This window comes from Gymnoscopelus braueri (assembly GCF_963280865.1).
Source record: "Gymnoscopelus braueri genome assembly, chromosome: 20".
Taxonomy (NCBI): domain Eukaryota; kingdom Metazoa; phylum Chordata; class Actinopteri; order Myctophiformes; family Myctophidae; genus Gymnoscopelus; species Gymnoscopelus braueri.
The window spans coordinates 16,412,751-16,432,738 of record NC_137622.1 but is presented as its reverse complement, the minus strand read 5'-3'; the positions used below and the strand labels follow the sequence as shown (position 1 = coordinate 16,432,738).

Genomic DNA, 19,988 nt, shown 5'->3' with positions numbered 1-19,988 from the left:
CAAATACTGCCAGAAACTATACATGGTGCTGTTTAGATGCCTCAATAAAATTATACAGTGTGCACATTGAAAAACAAATGATTAGAAAACAACCTGTGATATGACTTCTTTTATATTCCTGAACCGATTAACTGACAAAGGTCCCAATCGGTCAGAAATAGTGTTTGTTCACTAGCTGGTCCAGCCGGCTCTCATTGACTTCAATGTATTTCACCGAACCTCCGGTTCCAGTTTTGCCTCCCATGCGTGTCGGATAGCGCCTGCCTGGCCCATGGACTGACTGTACCTCCTTCTATCATAGCCTTGAGTGTCACCAGGAACAGTGTTGGCTCAGTCTCAGTCTGTGATAGCAGGTGTTCATCGCTGTGGAAGAGTGAATAAGGTCACCGAACCAGTCACTCACTCCTGAACTTCGCCCACATGCAGCTATAATGACAGACATGTTCCTTAGAGTTTCCTGCAATTGATATTTGTATAGTATTTTTCTTTTTACTTCACACAACTAAAGGAAATCATTAACCAGTTTCCTAAAAGAAACAAATCTAAACAAAATGCTACAACATAAAAGGTAAGATAAGAAACTAATTGTACATTGTGTGATATATTCTCATTGCTCTCTTTGTGTCCAGCGGAAGGCCATTGAGCGGTTCTGTGGCGAGGTGAAGCGTCTGTGCCACGCTGAGAGGAGGAAGGACTTCGTGTCGGAGGCCTACCTGCTCACGTTGGGCAAGTTCATCAACATGTTCGCAGTGCTGGATGAACTCAAGAACATGAAGTGCAGCGTCAAGAACGACCACTCCGCCTACAAGAGGTAGTGTGACAGTATAAGAGAGCTTTAGCGTCGATATGCTTTGCAGTGGTATGTCTGTTGTAAGAGATTTGAGTAAGACTTGAAGGCCTCCTGGTGGTTCAACCTGGTAGTGCGCTGACTACACTATTGCAATGTCCAGCATTTGAATCCAGCACAGAACTGCCCCCCCCCCCCCACACTGACCTATCTAAAATGAATTTAATAGTCTGAAATCTATTCTCCTTCTTTTCCTGTGTCTCCAGGGCAGCCCAGTTCCTGAGGAAGATGGCGGATCCACAGTCCATTCAAGAATCTCAGAACTTGTCCATGTTTTTAGCCAACCACAACAGGATCACTCAGGTCAGCATGCTGTTGTAGCTTTTTGTCATCATGAAACACAAGCACCTCCAGCCATAAACGAACGCGGCATTAACAGTTTGCACAACCAGGAAATGCCTGGAAGTGAACGTGAAACTCACAAAGAGTGAAAGATGTATCATGGTATATAGTTATAATCTGATAATGTAATACATTTAAAATCGAATAATCTAACTAACACTTTGGTCACAAAGTGGAAGTTCAGTGACCCAAGGGCTTATGCAACTCATACAGGAATTTGTTTTAGAAAATGATTTAAAGTTATTTTTTAAAGAGATTAATTTCTTCTTTCTTTTTTCCCCCTCAATTTTAAATGAAAGGTGTAAACTTTTCATTGACAAAACTGCTGTCAGTTTAAAAGCTATAATCGATGCTCTGTCGTGTGTTTCTGTAACAGTGCCTGCACCAACAGCTGGAGGTGATTCCTGGCTATGAGGAGCTGCTGGCGGACATAGTCAACATCAGCGTTGATTATTACGAGAACAAGATGTACCTCACACCCAGTGAGAAACACATGCTGCTCAAGGTACACACATCATAACACCTCTGTGTCTTATGAGGTCATTATTGAAGGTCAGGGTTAGATTTACCGGGGTGGATGAGGGGGCAAAGTCCATGCCTCTGCTTTTGATGTCCCCACTCCTGGTCTTTCATTTTTATTGCCGGTGGGTATATGTTTTATCCCTGCTTCTGGTTAGACTGAATTAAATACATGCATTTCCTTTTGGCAAATGTAGACTGTCTGATATATTTGATATTTATGCTTGATAATATCACAGTTTAATAATAATAATAACAAAGTTAAACACATTAAAGCCGATCTACAAGCTCACAACGTATGACTATGCAACACGTTTGCTTGTAGATCGGCAATTTTTGCCATTTGTCATAAGAAGGAGTATATGAGTCTTAAGTGGAAAATGTCCTCCCCTCTGTTCTTTTCTTCCAAATCAAACCGTATGTAAAGCTCATGGTAACACTTGCTTCATCTTTTCGTGTGTCAGGTAATGGGCTTTGGGTTATACCTGATGGACGGAAACGTCAGTAACATCTACAAACTAGACGCCAAGAAGAGAATCAACCTCGGCAAGATTGACAAGTTCTTCAAAGTAAGGCTTTAAAGTCATACTGTGTAACTTCTTCAATTAAACAAAAGTACATTTTTATACAATCTTTTCACTGGTATATTTTTCACAATAACCATTCCACAAGTTTGACGTGAACGTTTTATTTTCATTTCCTTCTGTAATATGCAATCATTTGTCATGAACACGAACGAGCAAGAGTCACTCTCCTGTTTCTTTGTATCTCCTCAGCTCCAAGTAGTGCCGCTGTTTGGGGACATGCAGATAGAACTGTCCCGCTACATTGAGACCAGCGCACACTATGAAGAGAACAAGTCCAAGTAAGAACCATAACAACCCAGATGTGTGCATAGTTGAGCCATGAAATACCAAACAAATCAATTAACATCGTTAGGTTACATCATCATTACAGTGAAACCTAATACAGGACAGGCATGTGAAATGGATTGAGACTAGCTTTTAAATGCAATCATTGTGCGATGAATAGTTCAGAACTTATGTACAAGAATGCGTTAATAATTGACCTTTACCTTGACCACTCTAGTCAGTCAAAATCTATGATAGATTTTGAGTTAAAGACGTAATATACCCTGAATGAAGTTTCATGGCCTATTGTTTGGGCTGCAACTATCGATTAACTTCTTATACATTTTCGATTAATCGATAAAAAAAAATTGGGGGGGGGGGGCATTGCAGAATGTTAGATGTTGCCATAGCAGCGTGCAAGACTTGAAATTTGAATTAGATTTTTTATTTTTCATATCGATTAAAATTGATTACTTCGATTACCTGTTGCACACCTACTTGTGTTGTGATTTGATGATGATACATTGTATTGAGACTGCACACACAGACAGCCTCATTAAAATCGCTTCTCAGCTCAACTGATTATCATGACCATTAATTAAAAAATATATATACTTAAACAATGCACAGATGAGTCATGTGTATGTAAATCTAACTTATCACAGATTTCTTTTTGAGGGAGAGTTGTTTCCTTTTGTTTTTACAGCATCACAGTATAAACATGGTGGTGTTTTATGTTTTCTCTTATTTCCTCTACAGCTAATACGTTGTCATGGAAGCACTCTTTGTTAGTACAAACCACTTTGCCTTCCACAAAACACTTCCTATTGCCAAAACCTTGACCCAGTGTTATTTTTGACAGAAATATTTGATTTAGTTTTAGTCATAGTCTTTTGAATAAAATTCCACATTTTAGTCATCTGAAATGTTTTAATGTTAGTCTACTTTTAGTCGACTAAATCTACAGTTCATTTAGTCGACTAAAATGTATCTTAGTTTTTATTTCGTTTTTGTCAGTGAAAAAGGTAGTCTAGTCTAGTTTTAGTCGACAAAATCAACACTGCCTTGACCCCCCCCATTCCATCTTCCATTAACCACCCTAATCAGTTCTCTCTCCCGTGTCTGTCTGTCTGAGCAGGTGGACCTGCACTCAGAGCAGCATCTCTCCGCAGTACAACCTGTGTGAGCAGATGGTGCAGATCAGAGAGGACCACATCAGGTTCATCTCGGAGCTGGCGCGCTACAGCAACAGCGAGGTGGTGACGGGCTCTGGCCTGGACAGCCAGAAGTCAGACGAGGAGTACCGCGAGCTGTTTGACCTGGCCTTGAGAGGTCTGCAACTGCTCTCCAAGTGGAGCACGCACGTCATGGAGGTGGTGAGTTGAGGGGAGAGATGTCGTCATGCACGTGGTCATGTGCCCCTGTCTGTGTGTGTGTGTGTGTGTGTATGCGAGTATATGTTCCTGTACTACTACTTGTGTAGAACTGGAACTATCGATATTTTTTTGCCGATTATGTTTTTGATTAATTGAATAATCAAGAAGCACAGTTTTTACAAAAAAACATTCACAGACTTTTTTATAATCAACTAAAGTCATTAACCACTTAAGCCCTATTGTATACTTTGTCGTACAGAGGTGTCACGCAAAGAAATGTTAGATTTTTGCCCCAAAAAAGTGATACCAAGTTGAAAGTGGTTAACTGTTTTTTTTATGTTGCTGACATAGTACATATGTGTTTTTGATAATTCTGAGCAGTTGGTGTTGTTTTTATCGTAGGATAGTTGATGGTCACTCGGGTACCGGATCATCTCTCTCTCATTGATCTCCCTCTCTCTCTTTAACCATCATCCAGTACTCGTGGAAGCTGGTCCACCCAACAGATAAGTTCTGTAACAAGGACTGCCCAGGCACAGCAGAGGAGTATGAGAGGGCCACACGCTACAACTACACCAGCGAGGAGAAGTTTGCCCTGGTGGAGGTCATCGCTATGATCAAAGGCCTGCAGGTTAAAGTTCACCTGAAAAATACACTTAGTTCAAAATGGTTTTCGAAACGACTAGTATGTTATTAAAGCTATAATCTGTAAATGTTATGTTCCTCCTGATGTAGAAAGGTAATTGCAATTGATGTCCGAACTAAAATGGAAAATGACGGCGCATTCAATCTGGTGCCCTGTCTGCTGCAAATCACTATTTTTGTCAACCAGTAGATCTTCTACTCAACACCAGGAGCAACATTTCTCAATAGAAGAGTAGGGAGACCACCTCAAACCACTAGAGTTATACCACTAGGTATATTTTATTAACATACTGTACCATAAAGATTGGTTAAAATAACATCTTATTCATTCAAATAATTACCCTTCTGATCAGAAGTGTTACTTACAAGATACATGAACATTTATTTGCAAAGGGGTGTTTGTTGTTATGTCCATTAGCATAATGGACATGGTGATTGATGGTTCTGATGGGTTCTGATAGGTTCTGATGGGACGTATGGAGTCTGTCTTCAACCAGGCTATCAGAAACACCATCTACGCAGCGCTGCAGGACTTTGCCCAGGTGACGCTTAGAGAGCCTCTTCGTCAGGCTGTTCGCAAGAAGAAGAATGTCCTCATCAGGTACTAATGGAGGAAGGGAACCCTGATCATAAATTGGATTAAACTCCCAGAACTTATAATGGATCTGTGTTTTTTTGTCATTTTACCAACAGTGAATGTTTGTCACCGTTGCTAAACGTTCCTAAACGGTGGTAAATCATTTATATATGGCAGGCTCTCACTCTCGTTTCTCTCCTGCATTGTCAGCGTTCTCCAGGCCATTCGTAAGACAATCTGTGACTGGGACGGGGCGAGGGAACCGCCCAATGACCCATGTCTGAGGGGAGAGAAGGACCCCAAGGGAGGCTTTGATATCAAGGTGCCCCGCAGGGCTGTAGGCCCCTCCAGCACACAGGTGAGGAGGTAGAAAAGGGTGCCATGGAAGGCCAAAACGTGTTTAGTGAAGACATTTATACTTGCAGATGAAAATGTCAGATGAGTCAAACCAGAAGGAATATATCGGCCCTTCTCATTTCTATTCCATGTATTTTAATGACATGATTGTTTTTGTTTAGCTGTAGAGCAAAGTGTCAAGTAATCTCTGTCTGTCTGTCTGTATCTCTCTATCTATCTCTCTCTCTCTCTAGCTGTACATGGTGCGTACCATGCTGGAGTCTCTCATAGCAGATAAGAGCGGTTCTAAGAAGACGCTGCGCAGTTGTCTGGACGGGCCCATAGTTGTAGCCATCGAAGACTTCCACAAGCATTCGTTCTTCTTCACACACCTTCTCAACTTCAGCGGTACAGAGAAGCTCACACTTCTTCCCCCGTCCTAAATGGACACTAGCATGAGTTTACCATAACAGACACCTTCAAATGAATGTGTGACACCTTTAAACATTTAAACCCCATATACTTCATTGACCATGGGTCCCGGTTGACCTCCACTAAGAAATTACTTCTTCTTTTTTCTAAATCGTTCTGCCATATTTCTGAAGGAAATCACTTCAGGTTTTTTTCCTCCATGCTCAGAGACTATACAATGTAAACAATGGACATTAGTGCTGGTATCCAAACTATTTACATTTATATTGCCACATTTACAGTTTACAGTTTAGGCATTTAGCAGACGCTCTTAATCCAGAGCGACTTACAGTAAGCACGGACACAAGATAATACATCATAATACACATGATACATCAAATGCATAAAAATAGTAATCTAATAATAAAGTAGTACATAAGTAAACCAATAATCTAATAATAACTAATACATATGTAAACCATTTGTTGCCTTTTTTTCCTGTTCTGACAACTATTGTGTGAAATCATTGCAATATTGTGTATAGTCAGTAAACCATCAGGGATTATAGATCTTTTCTATTCTATTTTTTTTCTGCTTAAGAATGTTAGATAGCATGTTGTTTAGACAGATGCTAGGTTTGATGTTTACCTGTCATTCTAGTTTCTTAGAAGCACTACATTTGTATCCTTGCACTTTACTTATGTGACCATTTACCCTGTCGTTTGTTAACTAGGGTTCATTAGGGTGCCATTTACAATGATTTTGCACATGTCATTCTGATAAGTGTCTGCTTAATCCATAAATTGTAAATTCTTATGACTCTAATCCTTTTTAATATATCTATTACTTTGCATTGTTTTTTTGTGTGAACCTAATGAGCAAGCAACCAAGGGACACATTTACTGATTGTGATACTATGTGATTGTCCAGAAGCCCTCCAGCACTGCTGTGATCTGTCCCAGCTCTGGTTCAGGGAGTTCTTCCTGGAACTGACAATGGGTCGCAGGATCCAGTTCCCCATTGAGATGTCCATGCCCTGGATCCTCACAGACCACATCCTAGAGACCAAGGAGCCCTCCATGATGGAGTAAGCCCAAATGTTTCTAATGTGATGATATCAAACTGTCCTTTCAGTAACCAAAGCCAATCTAACAGCAGTAGTAGAGTAACAAAAACATTCCCTGGAACAAAATATTTTACAAATAAATATATATATATTCAAAGATTTGCACATATTTTCACGATTTTCTAAAATAGCAGATCTACAAGCTCAGAGCGCACCACCAAGTGCCGCGCTATGAGCTTGTATATTTGCGATTTTTTATTAGCCAAAGAAATCTAAAATGACAGATGCGTTACCAAATCAAGTAAGCAAACATTGATTTGAAATATAGAAATCTATTAGTATATCAGTATTGATTCTGACACTGCTTTTATGATTTAGTAAAATTATTTAGTGCACGTGCATGTAAATAATTTATTGAGGCTGTATGGAATATCTTCCTTCTCCCCAGATATGTACTGTATCCTCTCGACCTCTACAACGACAGCGGATACTACGCTCTCACCAAGTTCAAGAAGCAGTTCCTTTATGATGAAATTGAGGCTGAGGTAACATGATGTTGCTCTCTAAAACTAATAGTCTCATAGTAAACCAGTGCATTCAAATGAAATATTGGTAAAACGCTAGCATGAAAAACTGCCTCTTGTTTCCAGGTGAACCTTTGCTTTGATCAGTTTGTCTACAAGTTAGCCGATCAGATATTTGCCTACTACAAAGCAATGGCCGGAAGGTAAGAGCAGTGTATTTACACTTTATATTTGTTGTTAATGGTGCACAAAAGATCCTGAACATTACTGAAGTAAATGGTCAGAGCCCAATCTCACATGTGCTCTGTGTTCCACAGTGTCCTACTAGACAAGCGATTCAGAGCAGAGTGTAAAAACTATGGCGTGATCATTCCCTACCCTCCATCGAACCGCTACGAGACCCTGCTCAAACAGAGACACGTACAGGTACTGAACTAAATAATTAAAATAATTGTGCAAACACTTTAGACCAGTGGTTCCCAAACTTTTTAGCTCAAGACCCAAAAGAGAAATTAGACGTTTGCCCGCAACCCAAACTTGTGAAAATAGAAGATCTACAAGCTTGTAGATCTGCTATTTTCACTAATTCTTAAACTTTTTATTTATAGAAATTATTTGTTTTTTTTTATTTAACTTTTCATTATATTTTTTTGAAGGCCGTTTACCACTTAACAAGTAAAACTATACTAAAATGAAAAAGTAGGATAAGTCTCTGTGTTTCCTGTTTCCTCAACTTTGTGTCGTATCTGTTCCAGCTGCTAGGGCGGTCAATTGACTTGAATCGCCTGATCACGCAGAGGATCTCAGCGGCCATGTACAAGTCTATGGACCAGGCTATCAGCCGCTTTGAGAGCGAGGATCTCACGTCCATAGTGGTGAGAGCACACGCCAAGAACACGTATTAAAGCACTAAACAGCACATTATGAATACCGCATGGACACAAGAAGGCCTTTTCAAATGTTCAACAAATTTTCAAGCGCTCACTCACTCAAACAAGAGATACACTCAATACTTGAATTCAATTGGTCCATTCAAATTGTGTTTATTCCCCAACTCTTTCCGTGGGACAGGAGTTGGAATGGTTGATGGAGATCAACAGATTAACCCACCGGCTGTTGTGCAAGCACTTGACTTTGGACAGCTTCGACGCCATGTTACGCGAAGCCAACCACAACGTCTCTGCTCCCTACGGACGCATCACTCTGCATGTGTTCTGGGAACTCAACTTTGACTTCCTGCCCAACTACTGCTACAATGGATCCACCAACCGGTGAGGCACTGTGTGTGTGTGTGTGTGTGTGTGTCACAAACCAGCTCAATTCTTTATTATATCTAACTTAGACATTACAACTAGTAATGTGAATGTGAAAGTCCAAGAGATCATTCGTGTGTGAAGTGAGTGTTTGGGTGAAATGTTGGATTTTTCTTAGTTCCTCAACTACTTACCCTTGGTTCACGTCATTTACTCCAACCTTACACTTTTTTCGCTCAAGATAAGAGCGACATGAATTGCAAATTCATTCATTGTTTGTTATCTTTTAACATCTCTCTCTCTGCCTCATCAGCTTTGTACGTACCGCTATCCCCTTCACCCAGGAGCCTCAAAGAGACAAGCCAGCCAATGTGCAGCCTTACTACCTGTATGGGTCCAAGGTACAGTATGTTGTCCTTGATGGCTATATTCAATACTTGATGCCCTGATTGTTAATGTCAAATACAGACAATGCAAAACGACTGGAGGTCAGTACAAAATGGAAACATTCACAAATCCAATGCGAACATTTTACATCTTTACGGCATATCTTTGCTGTCTGGCAGAAAACGTGTATGTCCATATATTTCAACTTTTTATGTTTTTTTTCGTAAATTAATGCCCTATTTCATCATACAAGAGTGTTGCACAAAAGTAGTGACAATAGCAGATCTACAAGCTCACAGCATTCAACGTGTTGTGAGCTTGTAGATCAGCTATTTTCATTTTTTGTATTTATTTATTTATTTCATAAATGTATGTTTTGGACATACAAGGTTTCTGCCCGACAACGACAATTTTTAAATACTTAATACGATTAACAATATCAGCTGAGGATGGGAAGAGGTGCATGTGGATGAGATGGGGGGGGGGGGGGGATATGTAGGATACAAACCCTGATTTTGATGAGCGGCTGAGAGTTACATGATGGTGTTTATTGTTCATTCTCTTTAGTGTTTCGGAGTGTAACAGTGTTTTGTGTTTCTCTGTTTTCTATTCTTGCTCCCCAGCCTCTGAACATTGCCTACTCCCACATATACAGTTCCTACAGGAACTTTGTTGGCCCGCCTCACTTCAAGACCATCTGCCGTCTCCTTGGTTACCAAGGCATTGCCGTGGTAATGGAGGAGTTGCTGAAGATTGTCAAGAGTCTGGTATTTGTCTTCCTTTTTTTTACGAGGCACTTTATTTAGAAGCTCCTATCAAAACTCCAGGTTTCTACATTGATTTCTCTCTCTCTCTTTCTTTTCTCCTTGGCCTCTATATTCTGTTTGTCTTCCGTCCTGTATTCCAGTTACAGGGGACCATCCTGCAGTATGTGAAGACGCTGATAGAAGTAATGCCCAAAATATGCCGCCTGCCACGCCACGAGTACGGCTCCCCAGGTGAGGCCATAGTCCTGCACTGTCAAAGGACCAGGAGAATCATACTCTGCAGTGATTCTTCCAATGAAACACTTCAGTTGTTGCCAGATGGCTGTCCTGGTACATGGACATACAGTATAGGAATCTCATTACTGCCAGGACAGGCCAGTACATTGTGTGTGTAGGTTTAAGTATTCATCAGATAGGCCATCGCATCAAGGCTTAGTAATCTGTAGATTTCTGACGGTCTGTACTCTGCATTCTTTCCTACATGGCTTAGTGCATGTGATGATCATATTATTATTAGCATTATCAGCAGTTAATGAGGCCCTCAACTGGCGGCACCTGATTCCTAGACACATTGTGGGTCAGGACAGTCGCGTAGACCCGACCCACTGACACCGTTCTGATTCACATGCACAGAAATAGAATCACCTCCATCCTCATCATGTCTCCCAAGCTCTAACCTCAGTGAGGTCACTCCTCGTTACAATACACCAGTGGTTTTCAAACCTTTTCATATCAAAGACCCCAACATTAATATGTATGCTGCAGACCCCCATGTGAAAATATTTTGTGCTTGGGACCCCCATACAAGATTTCACTTTTGTCATATGTTTTTAGATAAAAAAGGATACGTAGCTACTGAAGCTCACAACGTGGTGCATCGTGAGTCGTGACACGTTGTGATTTTTTGGATCCGCTATATTTTCAAATAGCTAATGTGCTGTGTATACGTTCAAGTGGTTAAACTGATTTTGATGCTGTATTAAGTCATTTCGCTGGGGGACCCCCTGGAATCCCCTCAAGGGCCCCTGGGGTTCCCCGGCAGACACCACTTTTGAGAACCACTGCATTACACCATCTCACCAAAACAAAACCATGACGAGAATAAAGTATGACGGGAATAACTACTGTGAAATATAAGGATTTCTGAAGGATTTTTGGCTTGAATTGTATTCTATTTTTTATATATATTGCTCCTGCTGCTGAATCGTAGCTATCCTCAAATAGATGAATAAACGTTTATCTTACCTCCTTTCTATATCCTCTTACGTTAAAATGGTGTCCAGGTTTCCCACACATGTCTCTCTCTCTGACATACCAGGTATCCTGGAGTTCTTCCACCACCAGCTCAAGGACATCATCGAGTATGCAGAACTGAAGACGGACGTCTTCCAGAGCCTGAGGGAGGTTGGCAACGCCATCCTCTTCTGCCTGCTCATCGAACAAGCTTTGGTGAGACACTCGAACCCCTTGTCCGTGTTCTGACAAATTCCCATTTCTTAAATCTACAATCCTTTAGTATTATGTCTATTAATTGCAGTAATTGCATGTCCAAACTACAGTAAATAACTTAACTGTCATTATCAAATAGTCACTGTCCTAACTGACACCAGCATCTACATTTCTCAATGGAAATTTCTCAATAGTTAGACCACGTCCAACAACTGCCTATGTGCTAGTTCTATTGTACTAGTCCATACCTGGGGATGCATGCACCCAAACTATGTGCAGACTTGGGACTGCAACTGGAACTACAGATCCCACAGCCCATGGCAAAACTGCTTATAAACAGCTTGGTAGAAGTAAAACATCTGCTTCGATATACACACCCACTGTGGAGAATAATGCATGATGCCACGTAACTGTATAAAAGTTCCCATCCATCGATTGGTGCTACTGTGGGTTGTTGCCAACACAATTGATGAGACCGTATTGTAATTTAAGCTTCTACGCTTTGACCACACACACGCATATTGGTGCCCCATGTCTACATTGACTATGTGAAGCCCAGTCTTGGTGGGTCTGATGCTTGATATGCATTTAAACCAACATCCTTTCTAACTTTGCACTGTTGAGCCAGCTCTCTCTCTCTCGCTGCTACTGTTCGGCCTTCTCACTCCCTTTATATGCTAATGGTCATTGCACATGTGCACGTTCAGATCGAGTAGTCAACACATGCAACACATTTATATATTGCAGGATAGTAGGATAGGATAGTAGGATGTTATAGTATGATAGTACGATATAGCAGCATTAACATACTCCACCACACAGATTGGTTAAAATAATATTTTGTTCATATGAATAAGTCCCGGATTGTAGCTTTGAAAAAGTTCTCTTTTTATTATCATATTATTGTCATGATTCTTGCTGTCGTTCTGTCGTTCTTTCAATGCATGCGCAGCAGGGACTGCTAATGCGGAGCTATTTGTAAATGTCATGACAGATTCAAAGCTGTACAGTACAATGATCAAGAAGTGTGTTGGTGAGAGGTTAACTGATTGAATATTTCTTTCTGATGTTGATTTAGATAGAACACGATATTATGAGCCTATGCATATTGGATACAGATCCCTAGCGTTCCTTTGTGTGAGTTTGAACTTAATCTGTTTTCTGAAATGCAACTGTATTTTTCATTACACGCTGGCATCTACCACAGGTGGTAAGGATTTAGTATTTGTCACTGATAATGACACGAGAGACTAGATTTCTCTCTCTCTCTCTCTCTCTGTCTCTCTCTCTCATTGGTTTGCACCACTGTGTTCTTCTTTTTCACCATCCTTCTTTGGCACACAGAGTTTCACCTCCAAACAGCCATGGAGGCAACAGGTCCACATTGTTTGCTTGTTAATATTCACAAAGAATTGCTAAAATTGTTAAATTAGCTCAAACGATTTCAGTAAATGTTTCTTAAAATAAATTACACACGCACGCGCACACACACACACACACACACACACACACACACACACACACACACACACACACACACACACGCACACGCACACGCACACATTTGAATACTAAATATAGAAGAAAAGGTTCATTAGATAAAAATCTACTCAGTAGGTATGATGCTGAATGCTTCCATGGCAGAGGTGACGGTCCATCTCTGTTTCAGTCTAGTGCCTCTGCCTGCATACTGCATGCCTTTCTCATCTAACACTAGCCAACTGTTAACTCTGTATCATTTCTCTTTGACTGCCATGGTCTGTTTGTGTAGTGAAGTGTAATGGTTTTATCCATAGATGTGTGAGTGTGTGGTGCAGTGTGCCATTTATCCTTGCATGCCCTCTTTTTTCTTCTTTAATCTTCTTCTTGTAGCCAGGGTAAAGTGTGGTGCTTAGTTTGGTCTAAAAACCATCAATATAAATACAACCAAGAACGTCCAGTTACATGAACATTAGGGTTATTCCAGGAAAAGCGAGAAGGATCAGCTTCCCTTTACGACACAGCCACTGTGTGACGTGCTACACTAGTATATGAGCTTAATTCTGAAGTATGCTCTTTCTTAACCACATCATTCCTAGTAATCAAGTGATTCATGAGATTAGTGAATGGTTGTAGTGTAAATGTGACCTGTAGGTGCTAAACCAGATGAGACAGGATTTGGTGCAGACAGTGGAGCAGATTATATCCTGGGAATATTGCACTATGGTTATGTCATGATGAACAGACATTTTCTGTGCAGTGTGCTAGGCAATTAACCGGTTTCTTAATTAAACAAAATATATTGAAACGGAAGCAGTTTTTTTTTCCCTTTCTTTTTTATTTATCAATGAATCGAAACAAAACGATTCCAATTGATTAATGATTAATGTTTTTTTTATAATCAACTAAATCGATTACTCTGATTAACCCTGTATTATACGTCGTTGTGTTGATTTACACATTTAATGGTGAAAATAGCCGATCTACAAACAACGCATCCCAATGCGATGCTATTTTCACTATTTAAACAAATATCGTAATCGAGGCAAAAGTTAGAAATAATTGTTCTATTGATTTGAAGTCATATCGCAAAATTCCCTCTGATTCAGTCTTATACAAAAAAGTAGCAAAGATGCAGGCCAGTTCTGATCTCAGCTCTGGTGAAACTCTGTGCACAATCAGAGGCGGTGCTTTCTGCTGTGTTTAAATGCATGCTCTATACACAGCGACATCTTGAGTGTTATCTGAACTCTGAGAGAGTAAAACTAGACCTTTACTGTGTGTATACAGTTAAGTGTTCCTACTAGTGTATACTGTCTGAGAGGCTTGTTGTTTTAGAGAACCTGTCTCTTTGTTTATTTGAACCTCAGTCCCAGGAGGAAGTGTGTGACCTGCTTCATGCAGCGCCCTTCCAGAACATTCTGCCCAGAGTCTACATCAAAGGTAAGTTCAGAACACTCAGGCCTATTAGCTTCTCTCAGACAAGACTGAAGACAGATTCAACACTGTGTGTGTGTGTGTGTGTGTGTGTGTGTGTGTGTGTGTGTGTGTGTGTGTGTGTGTGTGTGTGTGTGTGTGTGTGTGTGTGTGTGTGTGTGTGTGTGTGTGTGTGTGTGTGTGTGTGTGTGTGTGTGTGTGTGTGTGTTGGTGTACAGAGGGAGAGCGCCTTGAAGTGAGGATGAAAAGGCTGGAGGCCAAATATGCTCCTCTTCACCTCGTGCCTCTGATTGAGAGGCTGGGAACCCCACAGGTGAGTTCTAACCCACCTCTGCTCCCATCCTCTCATGCTCTCACACACATGAGGCACGCAGACATAAGGTGCTTACATTACTAGTGATGAACACACGGAGCATACACATACATGGATGCCAGGACAGACAATCCCTCAAGACCAGTGGTTTTCAAACTTTTTATTTTCAAGGACACCCATAACTCTGAGTGTGGGAGAAGTGGGTTTGGTTCTATTTGCACACTCTCAGAGTGACAGACCTTGTAAGGGTCCATTCCCTGGAGCCCACTTTGTGAACTACCGTACTGAGAACTCAGTCAGCTTCACTACTGTCCGCTGACTTTTGCCTTCCATAATCAAGTATTCTCAAAGCATACCAACTCTATTTTAGACATTACCTATTTGCAGATCACACAGACTCTAAAAATTATGTCCAGTCATGGTCCGCTTTTGGGCCCACTGTGTGTCTGTGCAGACCCTGTGCATGTCCATACGTGTCCTTTTTGTGGCAACGATGAATTAGGCTGAAGACATCAACACTTGTACAATCAGCTTCTCTGTGAAGCTGTATTTTGCATAGGGTGTGTCTTTATTGTCATATATTTCAATTAATCGAAAAAGTGATTGAATAATCGGCAAGAACATAATCGATAGTTGCAGCCGTACTGGAAACATTTTCTTCTGATAGTTGATTTACGTATGTCCTGTTCTCTCCTTGACATTTCCCTGCTTCCGGAACCACGGCTGTCTTCCTCAGCAAATCGCCATCGCTCGTGAGGGGGACCTGCTGACCAAAGAGCGTCTTTGCTGTGGCCTTTCCATGTTCGAGGTCATTCTGACGCGCATCCGAAGCTTCCTGCAGGATGCCGTGTGGCGCGGGCCCCCGCCCACCAACGGAGTCATGCATGTGGACGAATGCATGGAGTTTCACCGCTTGTGGAGCGCCATGCAGTTTGTCTACTGCATCCCTGTCGGCACGCACGAGTTTACAGCAGAGTGAGTGATGAAAATGATGCTCACGCTTTTGCGTTTGTGTGAATATGTGTGCACACATCTGTATTCATGTCAATCTACATACATTGTCTAAATGCAGTTCTTTAGTCCTGCTAAGGGTGCCCTGTTTTCACCAAAGTGTATTTTTTTTGTGTGGTGCTCCCATCGAAAATGATTAAAAACATACGCTGTGCTCAGGAAGAAAATGCCTTGGTGGACACAAGGACAGGGGCTCCCTAACATTTCCATTCAAAGTACCCCCCAAAAGCCATAACCTTTGGCTACCCCTATTGCAAAATGGCTTAAACAACAAAAAGAAAATCGCATCACAACACGTTGTGACAATGTAGATCTGCTATTTTAGAAAATCATTGAAAAATGTTAACAAAAATGACATGCCCTTTTATTTATTTATAAATAAATAAATGGGGCTGCCCCCACTTTGAAAATCTGTGATGAAGTCAAAGCATTGTGTTGGAGTGTTTGTTGGGTCTGTATAATGGTGTGTGTATGTGTTGTTTCACCAGACAGTGCTTTGGTGATGGTCTGAACTGGGCCGGCTGCTCCATCATCGTTCTGCTGGGCCAGCAGCGCCGCTTCGATCTCTTTGACTTCTGTTATCACCTACTCAAGGTGCAAAGACAGGATGGCAAAGATGAGATCATCAAGAATGTGGTGGGTTTCTAATGGATTTTTATTCTTTTTATGATTTATCAGTGTCACAAGCTCTTGTTAAAGGGGTTCTAGGCAACTTCAGAGATCAAAAAAAGAAAAAAACTGTTGTCAAACAGAGCTGGGCTAGATTAGTACCGTTGACTGACAACCCCTTCAGCCAATCAGCATTTCGTTCCCCTTCAGCCAATCAGCAGCTCATTTTCCCCACCACCAGCAATATGACGCAAGGGGACTTTTGAAGGGGCCATGCCGAAAATAGGTTGCTTTATTCGGATACATACGTGTCTGCCCGCCCTGCCGGTTCTCTGAATTTTTAGGCTCTGTCATGATAAATTGACCACATATATGAAGTTAAACAACAAAATTCTATCCAAACGATATCTTAAAAGTAAATTCCGTGCCTCTAAAAAGAAGTTTGATAGCGTTTTAAAGTTTAAAAAACGAAACCAAAAACAGCGCACAGAAAAAATGGCGGCTCGTTCCATTTTTGTCGGCTGCACTCGGTTCCATTCGGTTTCACTCGAATTCGCCACCTGATTGGCCAACCTTCGCTGTCAATCACAGAACATTGAGCGAGGACGCTGATAGGACAGTTCACACGGACGCGCACGGACGCGCACGGACGCACATGCACTTCCTTTCATTTACGTCCCGGACAGTCCCGGATACCCGGATGTCAAAACATAAATAGTAGGGAAAATACGGATTTCAGAAAGAGGACTGTGTTTCAATGCAGGAAAACACCCCAGCATCATTATATAGTGGCTGATAGAGGGGGAAAAATGCAAAATATATATATATATAATATATTTTTTAAATGTAGGCTTCAAGTTACCTAGAATCCTTTTAATACTTTTCTTAAATAATGTATTTATAAAACCTACAGACAGATTTAACAACGTTCACTTTCACTTTCCAAAATATGACGAAAAAATATATTGTGACCTTGTAGATTGCCAATTTTTGCTACTTTGCTACCGACACTGTCATAAGACGAAGTAGGGCCTTCATTTTTTTGGGGAAAAAAACGATATGCTGTAAACACTTGTTAAACACTCACAACATGCACAATCACACAGGCTTTGGGTCATAAATGATCAGTTACGTTCTGTTTTCTAAGTGGTTGCATACAGTACAGCCTCTATTCTTACTCTCCTTATCTCTCCCCCCACCTCTCACCCCTACACAGCCCTTGAAGAAGATGGCGGATCGCATCAGGAAGTACCAGATCTTGAACAATGAGATCTTTGCCATCCTCAACAAGTACATGAAGGCCGTGGAGACGGACAGTTCCACCGTGGAGCATGTTCGCTGCTTCCAGCCTCCTATACACCAATCCCTGGCCACCACTTGCTGAAGACACACCCCTTGCACAACACACACACACACACACACACACACTCTCCATAGCTGTGATCCACATTCTGCCTCTCACTGGTCGGTCCGTTATTCAGAGCTACAGATGTACTCTGATGGTATATTAGTGTTGGCACAAAGTATACCAAGACAAATTACCTTGGAATTTGTCATCGGGTCCAGAATGTAGCTGTCTCTAATAATCCTTGAAGCTACAACGGCCATAGGACTGTATGGTAGAAAAGCTACAACTTGACATTGTCATCTCTGTATTTGTGGCTCTGAACCCCTAACCCCTCCAAAATCTTAGCAACTTATGACGTGGATGAGACCAATGGTGGAAGTGTAATATTGACACCATTTCCCCTTTTTTTTCCTTCCGTTTCTTTAACTTTTCCTATCCGTGTGGCTGTCACTCAGACTCATGCATGCCTGCCCCTTATTCAAAATGGCTGTACACCTGTGGATTGGTTCATTGACACAAATGCCAACAGACTAGTTGTACACTATAATCTCTATGCCTAATTTTGTCTTCGTGTTCATTCAGAAGCTGTCCAGTGACCCTGCAGATGAAATCCAATTAACATTTGGGATATCAATTAACCAAACAGGGTTAAAAAACGTATACCCAATTAACTCAATGACTAATTTTGTAGAGTATTGTAGCCTACAGTGATTGATGGTTTAAGTCCTGTGCGGTGTTCTGATAAGTACTACTACAACTGCTGTAATATTGCTACAGACCTCATTATTTTTGTGCTATGACCCAGACCTTTAACCACTTCAAACCAGTGTGTTTCTAGCGATACTGTACATTTCAGTACTTATCACCTCACAGCACACCTCCCTGCTTTCAAAGGAATGAGGTAACAGCGTCATTCATTGGTTTGCTTTTATTTATTTATTTTTTATTACCCGCTTTCCAGGTTTTCTTGCCTTTGATTGGGTACTACCCCCACTGTAAATTTCACAAAGAAGTGAAGTGTTCTGAGTGTTGTAATTGTTCTTGTTTTTAATTATTGATAATTTAATTTACATCCTACTCTATGTATACTTGCCTCTTCTACTGACCGGAAACCTCATCAGCTCTCTTTTTTTTCTTTCTCTCTCTCTCTTTTGTCAGTTTGTTGAAACGTTTTTTATATTCTGTACATGATTACAGTGATATTGTTTACCATTTTTAAAGACACATCCTCATCTGCGCAAAATGTGTTTACTTTTTTTCAAGGGTAAAAACAAAGAAACAAACATTTGAGAAAATACCTCTAGGTTGTATGAAGACAATGCTGTACTAGATTAACAATTTTTGAGTGTGAATGAACGTTGGTCTGGAAAGAAGACCTGCAAATTAATCTGACTGTACATTTAAATCTCCCCCAAGGGAAATTATATCCCTTTTTAGGAAAAATAAATAAACAAAAGAAAATCATCTCAAGGGAAGTTTCCCCAAATATATTCAGTATTTAGTATTGTTGGAATTTTGCTTTAGATTTAGCAGTGTTATCAAAATATGCAAAAAATAGTCCCTATTTTTTTCTTATAAAGCAAAATTGTGTGAAATCTTGAGAGGAAAAACTTACAAACACCCACTTGGTTTTGTCTACCTTTATCTGTTCCATTTTTGAATGAAGAAAGCTTCTTTTGTAATTCCAGTGGTACTTTTATTATATTTATTCACACAGGTCCAACTTATTGTTCATTTAAGGGTTAATCTAATGAAGAAAAAAATAATAAAATAAGAATGACGGTACCAATGCATCATCTTCAAACCTTAGCATGGCAAGTGTAATTTATTGTCATCAATGACTCCATTTGTGACATGAGGTTTTGTTTATATTGTTGTATGAGTGACCATGTTTTGAAATACAAAAAAAGATAAAAGACTATAAGATGTACAACAATAATGGTCCTGTGAAGGATTTGAAATTATGTTGTATTTCCATGAAATAAAAATATCTAACTAAAAATCATGAAAGGGTGATATTAGTGGCATTTGATTTGTGGGATTGAAAATGATCTTAAAACTACCGCATGATTCTCTGTTGTCTAATAGTGGATCTCTACACATATTTGTGACATTACAGATTTCACTGTAGATTACTGTAGATTACTGAACATATGATTATAGATTAGTCCACAGATTAGTGAAGATCTGACAGTACATTATTACTGTACAGATTACTGGACATACGATTGTAGATTACTGCATAAGGAACACATGGTGGCCGCTGGGTGGCGGTAGACGCTTCTTTAACGGGACAATAAAAAACAACAAAGAAGAAGAAGAAGTTGAAGGAGTGATTGGTTAACCGCGCATCACCAGGCTTTCTGATTGGCTGAGAGGCTTTCCTCAAGGCGGATTGGTTGGCTGTCATAAGTGTCACCAGATTCTGTGAGAAATAAGCA

At 40.5% G+C, this 19,988-nt stretch overlaps 1 protein-coding gene across 2 annotated transcripts in view; it reads left to right on the top strand.

Annotated features, from left to right (window-relative positions):
- Nucleotides 1-19,542, top strand: part of cyfip2 (cytoplasmic FMR1 interacting protein 2) — a 36,780-nt gene extending 17,238 nt beyond the window's left edge. Inside the window, exons 6-30 of one of the 2 annotated variants that reach the window (XM_080415788.1) lie at nt 630-811; nt 1,054-1,150; nt 1,566-1,694; nt 2,173-2,277; nt 2,485-2,573; nt 3,698-3,935; nt 4,414-4,566; nt 5,042-5,181; nt 5,368-5,515; nt 5,748-5,901; nt 6,835-6,991; nt 7,419-7,515; nt 7,621-7,697; nt 7,812-7,920; nt 8,250-8,369; nt 8,566-8,765; nt 9,061-9,148; nt 9,758-9,901; nt 10,042-10,132; nt 11,220-11,350; nt 14,200-14,272; nt 14,485-14,579; nt 15,316-15,554; nt 16,079-16,226; nt 17,416-19,542. In XM_080415788.1, coding sequence (XP_080271914.1) covers nt 630-811; nt 1,054-1,150; nt 1,566-1,694; nt 2,173-2,277; nt 2,485-2,573; nt 3,698-3,935; nt 4,414-4,566; nt 5,042-5,181; nt 5,368-5,515; nt 5,748-5,901; nt 6,835-6,991; nt 7,419-7,515; nt 7,621-7,697; nt 7,812-7,920; nt 8,250-8,369; nt 8,566-8,765; nt 9,061-9,148; nt 9,758-9,901; nt 10,042-10,132; nt 11,220-11,350; nt 14,200-14,272; nt 14,485-14,579; nt 15,316-15,554; nt 16,079-16,226; nt 17,416-17,583 — 3,372 coding nt within the window. In that variant the 3' untranslated portion in view covers nt 17,584-19,542. Of the gene's footprint in view, nt 1-629; nt 812-1,053; nt 1,151-1,565; nt 1,695-2,172; nt 2,278-2,484; nt 2,574-3,697; nt 3,936-4,413; nt 4,567-5,041; nt 5,182-5,367; nt 5,516-5,747; nt 5,902-6,834; nt 6,992-7,418; nt 7,516-7,620; nt 7,698-7,811; nt 7,921-8,249; nt 8,370-8,565; nt 8,766-9,060; nt 9,149-9,757; nt 9,902-10,041; nt 10,133-11,219; nt 11,351-14,199; nt 14,273-14,484; nt 14,580-15,315; nt 15,555-16,078; nt 16,227-17,415 lie in introns of those variants that run through there. The other variant, XM_080415789.1, reaches the window with a different exon arrangement.
- The last annotated feature ends 446 nt before the right edge of the window (nt 19,543-19,988 follow it).